This window comes from Lipotes vexillifer, unplaced genomic scaffold (assembly GCF_000442215.2).
Source record: "Lipotes vexillifer unplaced genomic scaffold, Lipotes_vexillifer_v1.1 scaffold831, whole genome shotgun sequence".
Taxonomy (NCBI): domain Eukaryota; kingdom Metazoa; phylum Chordata; class Mammalia; order Artiodactyla; family Lipotidae; genus Lipotes; species Lipotes vexillifer.
Genome location: NW_006791661.1, coordinates 983,780 through 998,569, shown reverse-complemented (window position 1 = coordinate 998,569; position 14,790 = coordinate 983,780). Strand labels below are relative to the sequence as shown.

Here is a 14,790-nt window from a genome sequence, read left to right as displayed (position 1 = left end):
GAAAGAGTGGGCAGAGAAGAAAAGTCATATTTGGTAAATGTTTTCCACTTTATAGTAGTTTTTCAAACCTAGTAACATTTCTGATGTTTGGCAGTATCTAAATTACACAACAAATACGTGTATGTGAATCAGGAAATTTACGAGGCATTGCAGTTTAAAGTGCACAGCTGCTCTGCTAACAATTTAGGCAATGGGAATCCCTAGAGTTATCTGAGCCGCATCCCTACACCTCAGATCATACTCCAATAAAGATGTTAAAAAAAAAATCACATGGTGGATAAGTGTGCAGACAATAGAACACAGCTGCCAGGAATCACATATTAGCTACATATCGGACAAATCAGGTGATCTTGGGCTATTTGCTTAATCTCTCTGGTATTAAATTTTTGATCTGTAAAATTAAAATGATAATACCTACCCTCTAAAATAAAAAACAAAACAAAAAAACCCCAAAAATTTCCAAATGTTTTGAAGCCCAGACTCCTGTCACTAGCACTGTGCTGTCAGTCTGCCAAATGCGAAGTGCCTCACAACTGCACAGAGGTTCCCCTGGGTATTTAGGTAAACATGAGTACATTAATAGAGTTAGTTTTGCGGAATATAATATATGGATTCTTTTTAGAAGCAGAGAACAGCAATGCATGCAGACCTAAACAAACAAAACAAGCGAAGTTTGGGGGAGAAAAACAAACAAACAAACTTGCTTTGAACAGCAGGAGACGACGTTTTGGCAGCTGAGCAGGGCAAGAGCTTCATGAGCCGCTCTTTAATGCTGCGCTTGGTGCTGTTCTGAGTGTAGAGGAAACCTAGAAGATACGGGATGGGTTCTGTTAATGCTGTCTGCAGAGAGAAACTCAGGCATGCTGCAGGGTGTGTCAGCAGACGCCGGGCAGGCAGGATCTGGGAGCAGCCATCTGCTCAGGCAGAGGGTTGGGATCCCAGAAGGAAAAAATTAAATCGTTGTTTTCCCTTTGCTTTTCTCACTTTTTAGGTTTCCTTTATGTTACATTAGATCACGATTACCCCATGAAAAAAGAATCATGCAAATATATCTTCTGAGTGGCAAAAATAAAATTTGCTGGCTTCTTCTGGTCTTAAATTGGGAATACAACAAATATCACTAAAAGAGTTAACTGGATTGAAATTTCAATATTGAAACCAGTATTAAGGGCCCACGTGACAATTTTGTGCATGCATTGCTCCCCATCTTTGATTCCAGAGGAGTGGGTGCTCTGCATAAATCATTCACATCGCAATCATCTGTTAGTACTTTTGCCTTCCCTGAAAGTGAGAAAATAGATGCCCTTCATACACAGCTTCATTAGCATAAGCTGACGTGCCCAGAGATGGGACATCCTTCACATATTCACATGTGGACATTAATGGATGGGGCTCATTCAAACAGAGTGATTCCAAAAGAAACAAGGTGTGTTCACAAAACGTTAACCCAGGAGTAGACGGAGCAGTATCTGTGACTTCAGATAGTTGGAGACGACTCAAGAAAAATCAGTAGTGACCCAGTGGGCAAGCTAGCAAGCGCTTGAAAAACTATTGGTGTCAGGAGTCACACCTGTTCAGCTCACTCTCAACTTGCCCACTCTGAGTGACCAGAAGCCTGAATTTGCATGTTGCTATATATATTGTCTCCCTAAGTATAAAGCAACAGCAAAAGGACCAATTTAAATCAAGGTTAGACCATCTTTATAATATGAACATGGCAAATGTATCTCTTGTTGCTTTTCTACTTTATAATTCCCATCTTGGAATTATAAAGAGTCCTGACTGCAAGGCTACTGATCTATTTCCCTTTGGAGCTGTTCATCCTACCATTGGTGTCCACTGGCTGAAAAACCTGATAGATCTCTTGTGTTGGGCTGACGGCAAACTAGTAGCTACGAAAATCACATCAGATCATTTACTTACTTAAAAGCCCCCTAAAACTTTCATGAAAAAAATCCACACTTTCTAGCACGGACCCCAATCCCTGCATGACCTGGCCCTCTCTCACTCTTACAGCACTGTCCACCACCCTCCCTGTCTTAGACCATCAGCCACCAGCCACGCCACCCTTCTCGCCTTTGTTGAAACTCACACAACAGGTCCCTTCTCTCCCCTTGACACATATGGTGTGAAATATCTTGCTTACTTGATATGCCAAGTGCTGGTTGAGAGTCTGGCACATAAGAAGAGATCAATAAATGTCTGACAAATGAGTGAATAGATTCACTTTCAATACCAAAAGAAGACCTGATTTCATTTCCTAGATTAGTATCTAAGGGAGCTTTTAAACTTGTGAAATAAGTCTGATTTACATAAAACAGAGTCTAGTTGGCTTCTTCGTACATTTCTAAGGAGACACGTCCATCTAAGTGTCCTCTCCTTTGTAAATGTGTCTGGAGCACGATGATTTTGCTTCAGTTTCTCAAGCAAGACATTCTGCTTCTTCCATTCATGTTCTTTCAAACCTCTGTGCCACTGTATGCGCAGTCTGGTGGCTCCTTCGCCAATTATCAACTTCTCCCTGCTCGTGCAGCCTTCAAAACTCTGTTCAAACACACTTGCCTTGAGAAACTTTCCCTGTCATGTTTGCAGCCTTCCCGAGAGAAGAGGACCCACCTCCCTCCTCTGCTCTATCTTCTCTATTGCCCCTGTATCACACCCCATTGCTCTGGGTATCGTCCCCTCTTGCTGATTGAGACCCTATACTGACAAGGAGTTAGAGAGAGAGACGGTTCTACCAGCCATCTGCAGTAGGCGAGAGACTAGTGTTACCTCCTATCCAGCTTCTTTGCTTCAGATCTGATTTCTTGTTGTCTAGTCCAACTCTACAAACATGCCTGAAACTGGCATGTGGCAGACGCTCAAGAAATATCTGCTGGTTGCTTGATTTCCTCCTTTTGCCTTAAATTCTGAAATCTGCCAAGCTCACTCTCTCTGTGACAGCTTCCTGGACCCTCAGGCCTGGGTGTGGGAGGGGGACCTTTCTGCTTCCCAGATACTTAAGTATTAATGTTACATTCCGTGTCCCCATCTCCAATTTGGTAATTAATGATGATCTTCCCTGGAGCATCTTCTGAACTGTACTTGGGACTACAAATTTTATAGGTTGCTGTTTTCAGTCAGTAGTTAAAAGTCTTAGATTTTAGTAGTGACCTTGGGCAGATTATTAAACTTCTCAGGGTGTTTGTCTTTTCTTTATAAAACAAACGAAGCCTTTATACCAAAGATCTTGGTTGTCAAAACATATTTTTTAAATCCCTTTTAGGAATATATATATATATATATATATATTTCTTTTTTTCTTTTGAAAATGAATAGCTGAGATTTGACATTTTTGTTTTTTGTGATTTTCTCTTCCCCAAGAGAGAAGTGAGTAGGAATGAGAAACACATACATAAAGAAAAAAAAAATTATCTTGCTGCCTTTGCACGGTTATAATTTATAGGAGGCCCTTTTCAACAACAATCTATTATCAGAATCAATAAAATATAATCCCCATGAAGTCCAGGCCAGGATATTTGTCTCTTTTTCAGCAGATTGCAATACAAACCACATTCACGGATATGCTTCTTGATGATCTTTGTAATACTGTAACAGGTGACCATTTCCTCATGCCTCTTCACCTTAACTTAAACCTGGTTTTTCACTAATGACCTCACATTTCCTTCTCTCAGGAATATATTTAAATGTAAATTGTATACGGTGGTTTTTATTGTGTTTTCTTCTCAATGAGCGCTTTAGCTAAAAAGCTGAAGAGAGCTTTAGCTCTCCCTTCCTCTCCCTCCCCATCTTTCCTTCTCTGCTATCAGACCATTCTGCTTTTTTCCCCTTATAGTGTCTGAGTGTTCCAGCATGGTGCTAAAACAGCCTAGGTAGATCCCAGTGCTATATGATTTGGGGTAAGTAATCTCTCTGAATCTCGGTTTCCTCATCAACAAAATGGATTAGTAATAGTATCTACCTCATAATGTTGTTAGAATCTAATGAGATAATATATAAAGCATTTAGCACAGTGACTGTTCCTGACGTACACTCAGTGAATGTTAGATGTTAATTTTTTTCAGTCCTTCAGTGTACCGCTCAGGTCCTTTCCACATGCTATTATCTCTCTCTGAAATTTTGTTTCACTTCATTGTGGCCTAGTTAACTTCTGCTCTGTCATACTTGAGATTTCAGTTCAATAATCACTTTCTGAGGAAAACTTCACATGGCAGACCAAACTAGGTTATGAACAGCTTTACTCTATGCTCCTATAGTTTCCTGTGTTTCTCCTTCATAGCCTTATCACAAATATAATTAAAACAATTGACGATACAATTATGTATTTGACATGTCTTCCCTACTGTAATGTAAGATTGAAGATTTCTACCTCCAGCCTTTAGAGAATAAATAAATATTATTGGAAGTATTATCTCACCATAAGCAACCATATAACTGGCAAGTTACATGCGTACCTCAGAGACATTGCAGATTCTGTTCCAGGCCACTGCAATAAAGTGAATGCCACAATAAAATGAGTCACATACATTTTTTGTTTCCCAGTACCATCATCTGACAACCCAGTATTGCCACAAACCTTCAATTTGTAAAATAAAATAAAAAAAAAAGCAATATCTGTGAAGTGCAATAAAATGAGGTATGCCTGTATATGAGGCAACTGTTTTTAAGCAGTGAACAACAAGCAATGTAGAACAGTGGTACTGGAGAGAAAAACCCAAAAGGTGAGCTCCACAATGCCCAGCTCCCTCTGCCTGGGGGGCATTTTCTTTCCAGAGTTCAGAGAGGTGGAGTGCATGCTCACTGTGCTGAGGTGGCAGAGACTGGAGTTTGCAGGTCAAGGTGCTGAAGAAGAGAGAACTGTTATGTGTGTCAGAGGGGAGGAGCTGTGTGAAAATTAAATGAATATGGGCCATTGTGATGGTTAATTGTATGTGTCAACATAACTGGGCTAAAGGTTGTCCAGATAGCTGGCAAAACATTATCTCTGGGTATGTCTGTGAGGATGTTTCTAGAATAGATTAGCAATTTAATTGGTAGACTGAATAAAAAAGATCACATTCATCAGTGCTGGTGGGCATCATCCAGTAGGTTGAGGGCTTGAACAGAACAAAAAAGTAGAGGAAGGCGGATTTGTTCTCTGCCTGAGTTCAGACGTCGATTTTCTCCTGCCTTCAGACATTGGCTCCCCTGGTTCTCAGGTCTTTTGACTCTGACTGGGACTTACATCATTGGCTCCCCTGGTTCTCAGGCCTTTGAGTTTGGACTGGTATTATACCATCAGCTTTCCTGGGCCTCTAGCTTGCAGATGGTAGACTGTGGGACTTCTCAGCCTTTGTAATTGAATGAGCCAATCTTTCAAAATAAGTGTCTTTCTGTTTATCTGTATATATCCTCTTGGTTCTGTTTCTCCGGAAAACACTGACTAATACAGTCATTGACCAAGGGCTGAGTGATGCACGCTCAGGGACAGACTTCATAATACTCAGCAAGCAGAAGCTGCTATAGGACTGAGAACTGAATGGAGATATCAGAAATTGTACAGTGCTGAAAGATGTTGGAGTTCTTGCCCAGGCTCCCCACAAAAAAGTTACAATAAAAAAGAAGAGAAAAGAAAAGAGAGAACGAAGGAAAGAAAGAAATTGCACTGTGCACTGAGCACCTCTGGCATGCACTGGAGAGCTCAGGAAGACTATGCTTTTGGAGAAAGTATCATTTCCCAGAGTAAGAGCCACACCCTATAACTAAGTATAGAATCAAAATTGACCTATCCTAACATATAACAGAACTGAACTTGGCAATACCAAAAGTGCTAGCAACTGTGGAAAGCCTTCCAGAGGAATACTCAACACACTTTAAAAGAAGATAACACAATCTAAACTCCCTACAATGTACTATAACAATGTCCATCATGCTACCAAGCATTAGTAGACATGTGAAGGAGTACAAAAATGTGACCGATACTCAAGATTTTTTTAAAAGCAGTCAATAGAAACAGACCCTAGGATGACACAGATGTTGGACTTTAAAGAAAAAATGAGTCATAATAAGTAAACAGGTGAAACATTTTAGCAGTGAAAATAAAATTACAAAAGGAACCAAATGGAAATTTTAGAAGTGAAAAGTAAGATATCTAAAATGAAAGAGCTTTCTGAGATGGGCTTAACAGCAGATTGGGGACGACTGAGAAAAGAGTTAAGAGCCTGAATGGAGATGGAAAGAGATGAATCATCCAATCTGAATAACAGAGAGGAAAAGAGATTAAAAAATAAACAGATCCTTAGTGATTTGTGAGACAATATCAAATCGTCTAACATGAATGTAATCAGAGAACCAAATGAGATAGAAGAGGAAAAATTAGAAAAATAAATGGCCAAAACATTCCAAATTTGTTTATAAACATCAATGTACATATCCAAGAAACCTGAACCTCAATCAAGATAAATACAAGATGAATCACATAGACATGTCATAGTCAAGTTATTGAAAAAAATTAGAAAACTCTCAAAATAAAACAGACTAAAAAAGATGTGTTATAGAGGTTAAATAATATAAGAATGGTTTTCCATCAGAAACAATAGATGACAGAAAACAATGGAATAAGTTCTGGGGGGAATAAAAAGACTTTCAACCCAGAATTCTATATTCAGTGAAAATAGTTTTTTGAGAATAAAGATGAAAGAAAGGTATTTTCAGATAAACTAAAGCTGAGAGAAATCATACCTGTATTACCAGCAATTATAAAGGAATTTCTTCAGGCTGAAAGGAAATTACATGATATGAAAAGTTAGATGTACAGGTAGAAATAAAGAGCACTGGAAATTGAAAATATGTGAATAAATATAAAATATTATCTCATTTCCCTCTTATTTCCTTTGTTTAAAACAACCAAAAAATATTGTGGGGTTTATTTCATTTGTAGATATTACATTTCTGACAATAATAGCATAAAGTATGGGGGAAACTAAATGAAATTTTACTGTTGTACATTTTACACAAAGTGCGACAATATTAACTGTAAGTAGTCTGAATAAGTGAAGAAGACAGATTACAATTTCTAGATGCTAGGAAAACAAATGAAAATAATAAAAGGAAGGGCAGTCAAAATTCCAACTGAGGAATTAAAATGTAATATCAAAAATATTTGGTTAACCCCAAAGAAGTCAGGGACAGAAGAACAGAGAAGCAAGGAGAATATATAAGACAGTAGACTTACACTCAACCATATCATGAAACCAGAAACCCAATCTTTTTTATTCACTACTGTATCCCCATTACTTTCCACAGTTCCTAAAATATAAAGAGCATTCAATCAATATCTAACGAAAGCATGAAATCAGACTCTATGTCTTATGACACGGTCTCAAAATGTGCAGATTGGCTGCATATCTGTAACTGGCATATGCATTTGGAATCTGCATGGGGGTATACATCCTCACAGCATGTGAAGCAATGTCCTTCCCACACTCCCACTGGACAGCTGTGTGTGAAGGCACTCTACTAAGGATGCTATGGACTGCATTCCCCAGCCAATAACACTGAAAGAAGATTGATGGTGAAGGTAGCTCCAGCAGCAAAATGCCTTAGTCTGGAGGGCAATTTATCCCCATAGAAACCAAATACTCTTTGATAGATTAATTGCATCACATAAATATTTATTTATTCTTTTATTTAAAAAGCACTTATTATAATGCATATATTATAAATAGTGTTTGTTGTAGAATTGTGTATACACAGTGGTCATATAAGAAAACGTCCCTGTTCTCTGAGGCCTAACCATCTACACTGATGGTGACAACTATTATATTACATGACTGATTTATTAGTTTCTTTTATTAAACCTGCATTCTCTGAGGGACGAATTCTATTCGTTCCTTATTTCACTTTTTCAAAAAACGAAAACATTTATTGAATGCCTTCACTGTGCTTTGTACTATCCCAGGTGATGGGAATACTTCAGTGAATAAACCAGACAAAAATTCCGGCTTTAATCGATCTTACATTAGAGTCAGGGAAGAAGAAGTAATAAACAAAAATAAATAGCAAAATATAAAGTTTGTCAGATTGAAAGCAGGGCTGAGGCCTACTGGGGAACAGGTTGGGAGGTGGGATGAGGAAGACTTGTAATTTTTTTTTTTTTTTTTTTTGCGGTACGTGGGCCTCTCACTGCTGCGGCCTCTCCCGTCGCGGAGCACAGGCTCTGGACGCTCAGGCTCAGCGGCTATGGCTCACGGGCCCAGCCGCTCCACGGCATGTGGCATCTTCCCGGACCGGGGCACGAACCCGTGTCTCCCGCATTGGCAGGCGGACTCTCAACCACTGCGCCACCAGGGAAGCCCAAGACTTGTAAATTTAAATGTGGTGGCCAGGGAGGTTTCATTGGAGTGATATTTTAGCAAAACTACCTAATGAGCTGAGAAAGTTTCTTACCCTATTTTGATTATTAGCAACTACCACAGTGTATTACATACAATAGGCACTAATATATATATATATTTATTGAGTGATTAATCTTAATCATTTATTAATTTATTCAATTAGTATTTATTGACACCTATAATGGACAGATGAATACCTTAAATTAATTGTCTATATAAACTGCTGAATCCAATAATCTATAACAAATTTATTGCCTTACAAATCAAAATTAAGTCGACTCCCTTATCCCTGCAACTAGAAGTTACTCCAGTCTACTAGGGTCCTAGTGCTTCAGAAATCATGAAAGAAAGGAATACAAACCAAAGAATAAAAAGTAACTGTGCAAGTAACTAGGCCACTTTAAATCATGATATAACTGAATGAAAGTGCATTCATTTTTACCAATGGGAAAGGTTTCATCTTACAAAGCCTGACTTTACGGAGAACCAATCAGCCCATCATCACTCTGGTTGCTCTGTATTTCTGACCCTTCCACATCTCAAAGGTGTATATGCAAGTGGTCATTCTTCACAGACTGTTTTTCCTGTTACACAAAGAAATGCCATTACGTGTAAATGTCAGGCTTCACGGATGAGTGATGGGCCATGAATTATGAATTTAATAAGTAACTATGATGGTAATAGAAATGGTAATTTCACCATAATGAGAATTACGCTTATATCTTCCTCCTGTTTCTAGGATAGCTGATAGCAAAAACGAGTATTTCCTGTGGCTTTGCTTAGGAATAAAGGCTCCTGCCCTAGAATTCACAGCCCTGTTCAAGCTTCCATATTGTGCTTTTGAATTATGGACGATGTTTTTCTTCCTGGATCCTAAGCCTGTGGATGTCTGGTGGAGGAAAATGGCTAATAATGTTTCCACAGACATGGTGTCTTCCATGAATCAATAACTATGACAAAATCACCGGGCACTGCAGTGGCACGGCGATCCTGCCTGTATCTCCTTCGAATCGGTGACAAGCTGATTCATGAGCAGTGACTTGGTGCTGGGCTAGGAAGCACATTCTTCACTGGTCGCAAACGGGAACTTACCACTCACAAGTCTATTTTTTAAATGGGTTCGGGGCTCATAAACACACACACACACACACACACACACACACACACACACACACACACAGAGTTCATTTTGCCTTTTCAAGTCTTTTCCTGAAGAAGCAGGGCCCCAGATAATTTGCAGTTTGTACTCTGGTGATGATTCTTGCTGAAAATTGCTGTCAAACTGCACCAATTGTTATCGGATCCTGCAGTCAGCCCGCAATTGTAAACATTCACTTTTTTTTTTTTTTTTCACACACACAGACTGTATTTTATTTTTACAAGAGATAAATCAACTGACACCAAGCATTGTAAATGTATAACCATAACAAAAGCAACAATGATTGCAATTACCAAACACGAAACACACTCATACTGTGTCATAATATTGACATTCAGTCCAGGAATCCTCCACTGTAACAGCTCCTTTACTTTGCAGTGAAAGACATCATGTATGAAGGGTAGCAGCAGGGTTAGTGACTGAAAATCAGGGGGAAATATCTACATTTAATTTTGTAACTATGAATTTGGGGGTATCACACTGACCTTCCTAACTGACCTGCTTTGTTTTGCCTGGTTGTGAAACAAGTTACCTTCTTTATCAGTTAATCCAGAAGAGGGAGCCAGAAAGTGCTTGAATTTGCTGGCAATAATCTATAGAATCTAAATGTAAATAGAGTAAATTTGACTCACAGCTGCCATTTAAAGACACCTGTTTCTCATAAAACGAGTGCTGCTGTCAACCTCTTCGTCTCTCTCCTGTTTCTCCCTGCCTCTGTGTCTCCTTTAGCTTTATCTCTCACTTTCTTCAGTGTTTCTTGCTTCCTTATCTCTGTCTCCATCTCCGTCTCTGTCTCTGTTTCTCTGGCTCCATGTCTGTTTTTGTTCTTCTAGGTGTCTCTTTGTATTTCTCCTTTCTGTATCTCTGCTCTATCTCTGTCTGTCTCTCTACCTCTGACTCAGTCTCTCTCTCAAACAAGACAGGGTCCCATTTGATCTTCTTTACCTCTGTGTTGAGTGTGTGCATCATGAAACATTCAGAGACAGTTTTAGTCAGCTGAGTATAGGATAATCATTGTAAGTTATTGCTAGGTGAATTTCAGTAAACAACTAGATTGTCAAAAGCTCTAACACTTTCCAAACCAGTACTGAGTGCTTGTGTTTGTTCACGTTTCTGCCCTGCTCTATTGGCAATACTAGCCAGAGGATGTTAGCAGAAAATAACAACATGGTAAAGGCATCCACTTTCTTTGGGATCCTTTAAGATTCATCACTGAAGCCCAATTGTCCTTTGTTCCTCTGCACAGATTGCCAAAACTGCTTATGTGGTGAGATCTTTCGTGTGGGAGTTGGGAAGTTATCTGGAGTTCCCTATAAGTAGGGTGACAAGACCTCCTGGTTTGCCCAGGACAGTGACAGCTTATGCGTTGTCCTAACATCCCATTTGTTAGCAGCCCCTTTTTGTGTTCAGAAATGTTCTGGTTTAGATGACAAATGATCTGGTCATGCTGGATTAGCAACTGGTAAGGTCCGTTCCCACAGAGTAATGTGCAGTCATTGAGGTCATTCCACTGTCATTGATGTAAATTGTGCAAATTTGTTTTAAAAACTGGTATTTAAAAATAGCTGTAATTAGTAGGAGAGATGAGACAGGGAGCTAAAATATAAATATTTGCGTACGATAGAATATTATTCAGCTTAAAAAAAAGAAGGGAATCTTGCCATGTGTGACAACATGGATGAACCTTGAGAGCATTAGGCAAAGTGAAATAAGCCAGTCACAGAAGGACATGATTCCACTGAGAGGAGGCATCAAGAATAGTCAAGCTCATAGAAGCAGAGAGTAGACTGTTGGTTGCTAGGGGCTGGGGGAAGGGGATGGGGAGATGATGTTCAACTGGTATGAACTTCCACTTAACCCAAGTTGAAGTAGGTCTGGAGATCTGCTGTACAACATAGCACTCTGCGGTGCACTTAAAAATTCAAGGGGCTAGGTCTCATCTTGTGTGAAAAAACAACATAAAAAAATGTACCAACATAAAAAAATGTAATGTAAGAAATGTAAGTAATTTGGGCAACATTTGTAGCGGAAAGACTTGCAGCTTTAGAGTCAGAAAGAACTGGTTTGAATAAGTTCTGCCACTTTTTGTTTGTAAGACTTTGGGTAAGTAACTTAAACTCACCGAGCCTCTTTGATCTCACCTGTATCACGGGAATGATAGTAATGTCAGCCTTTGCTATGTCCTGGGGTGTTAGGAGGTTGAAATGAGGTGACATATACATAGCTCCTGGCTTGATAATGTTCTCTTCCTGAAATGTGTTTAATGCTCAGCACCCAACTCAAGAAGGAATATTTCAAAAATGATAGCAGTACCTTTTTTTGGTATAATAGCAATTAAAGCATCCTCCAAATCTCTATCTTGAGTGTTGCCCCTTTAATAATAATTGTATTATAAATATGAATTAAACCTAAATCCAACTGCGCTATTTCTTTTCTTCAAGCTAACACAAATAACCCACTTAAAATAGATAGCTAGCGGAAAGCAGCCGCATAGCACAGGGAGATCAGTTCGTTGCTTGGTGACCACCTAGAGGGGTGGGATAGGGAGGGTGGGAGGGAGACGCAAGAGGGAGAATATATGGGGATATATGTATATGTATAGCTGATTCACTTTGTTATACAGCAGAAGCTAACACACCATTGTAAAACAATTATACTCCAATAAAGATGTTAAAAAAAATTTTTTTAATATATCTTTAAGTGTTTGAATGATTAAGCATTGTATAACTTCAAATTTTCCTTTGGGATTAGTCAATCATGTATTTTAAATTAGAAAGTTAGTTATAATTGAGTGAAGTTGAGTCTTCTGATGACGAGAAACCACAAACGCAATTTATAAATTGAGTTATAATAAGATTTGAGATTATAAAGTTTATTTTCTTGTCAAACAGAGTCTTTATTATATAATGAATCTTTCTGCCCCTCCACTACCCCAGTCACATTAATTTTAGTATAGCCTAGGCTACCCTGTTCATTTTATGATTGGCCAGTTACCAGACTACTGCCCTTTAACAACATGCTTGAGAGGATTTTTTTCAAAAAAAATTTAAAAACTGCTTCCTTTTCTTCACTCTACTCAGCTCCTTTTAGTCTAAAATCCTAGAGTCTCATAGTGTGTTATAAGAACTTTGGCTTTTACTTAGCGTGAAATAGGCAGAAGGGAAAGATTTTGAGCAAAATCTTTAGTGAGGTAATCTAACTTAAGTTTCATCCTAGAAATATTCAGTGTTCACCTACTAAGCAGTGTCAAAAACAAACCCAGTTTCTGCTCTCATAAAACTTACAATCCAATAAGGAACGTAAAAATGAAGAATTAAACAATTAAAACAGAAAAGTCCTTTAGATCTCACTTGAACATGATCTTGCCCTAACGAAAGGTGGAGATAAATAAAGCCTACAACTGAGGCCTCTAACAATAGTAACAAGAACTTTCTACGTGCCAAGCATTATGTAAGGATTGTATCATTTAATCTTTACAAGAACTCCATGCATCAGATAATATTATGACAGACAAATCACAGGTGAGGCCATTAAGCATAGGGAGATGCATGTAGCTTATAAGTGGCATGACCAGGATGTAAGCACATGTCCATCTGTCTACCTCCTGGGTCTGACATTCTGACTTCCCTACTGCACTCGTAATGGCTCCAGTAAATAACTAGACTGCTTCACTTACTGCGTGTGTCTAACTGTGTAACCTTCAGTTACAGGACATTTGTTTCACTTTGCAGAGCGATTTTTATTTCCTTCCCTGCCCCCTCAGTTAGCCTTCTTAAAACTCATCCTGTCTTGAATATAGAACTGAAAACTTGGTGACCTGCGTTCCTTCACCAGAAATGCTGCCTCTAATTCCATTTTCTGCAGGACATCCATCAAATTTCTGGTGGTATTAAAAAATAATAAGGAAGTTGAAGAGAAGGTTGCACTAGGAGATCCAATTTCTTCATCTGAAAAATAGGGGTAATAATACGTGACACTTACTAATCTCAAGGAAGTTAGGAGATGAATGAGGTAATTGTTTCTGCAAAATCTCATGAATGTAGAAGAAATAACATATAATCCATTATAACTTCCAATGTGAAACACTACTTTCCTATCCTTTTGGGTCAATGTATTCAATCTTGATCTTTCAACAATGTGTTTATTCTATAAAACTATTTGTTCATTAATCTAATGAATAGTATTTACTGAGTATATTATAAGGCAGACCCTGTGCTAGGTGCATGGGATAAAAATCAAATAAAAATCAAATAAAATATGGAATGAAGCTAATGTTTACAATTTTGTGAATACCAATGACCTGGTCTTTACTGCTCATAAGAATCAAGAGGGTGGCTTAGAAAAATCAGCCCTGCCTAATCACTCCAGACTAACTGAATCAGGTAACTCAAAAGTGAAGCCAAATTTGAGAACCATTGTCCTGTTCTGGGCTGATCCCATACCAGACAGATTTTCCAAAGAACTGTAGTTATACAGTTCTGATATTGCAAACTAGTTGCTTCTACGTGGACATTGTCCTGGGTTGAGAATGGTGTCTCAGAAATTCATGTTCACACTGAACCTCACAATGTGACCTCATTTGGAAAGACAGTTTCTCAGATGTAATTAGTTAATGAGGTCATACTGAATTAGGGTGGGCCCTAAATTGAATGACTTGTGTCCTTATAAGAGAAAGGATACCTCCCCGCCACCCCTACCCTCCACACACAGGGAAGAAGCCCATGTAAAAATGGAGCCAGAGAGAGACTGGAGTGAGGCAGCTATAAGCCAAGGATGGCCAGTGATTGCTGTCAACCACCAGAAACTAAGAAACAGGCATGAAATAGAGTCTCCAGAAGAAACCACTTACGCTGGCACCTTAATTTCAGAATTCTGATCTCCCAAAACTGTGAGAGAGTAAATTCTTGTTGTTTTAAGCTATCTACTTTGTGGTAATTTATTACAGATGCTCTAGGAAATAATACAGGCATCAATTAACAGATTTTTAAGAAGGCCAGAAAAAATCGAATTATGCCATAGCCACATATTCATTCTTGGCTTTATATATGGAGTCCCTCAAAATATATTGGGCCTCCCTGGTGGCGCAGTGGTTGAGAGTCCGCCTGCCAATGTGGGGGACACGGGTTCGTGCCCCAGTCTGGGAGGATCCCACATGCCGCAGAGCGGCTGGGCCCGTGAGCCATGGCCGCTGAGCCTGCGCGCCCGGAGCCTGTGCTCCGCAACATGAGAGGCCACAACAGTGAGAGGCCCCTGAAC

General features: G+C 39.0%; 1 protein-coding gene across 4 annotated transcripts in view; it reads right to left on the bottom strand.

The window, feature by feature from the left end:
- The window catches only part of KCNIP4 (potassium voltage-gated channel interacting protein 4), a 971,743-nt gene that overhangs the window by 136,786 nt on the left and 820,167 nt on the right, over window positions 1-14,790 (bottom strand). Inside the window, exon 1 of one of the 4 annotated variants that reach the window (XM_007464479.1) lies at window positions 705-801. The exons of the other annotated variants lie outside the window; for them this stretch is intronic. Coding sequence (XP_007464541.1) covers window positions 705-756 — 52 coding nt within the window. The 5' untranslated portion in view covers window positions 757-801. Of the gene's footprint in view, window positions 1-704; window positions 802-14,790 lie in introns of those variants that run through there. 4 annotated transcript variants of the gene reach the window in all.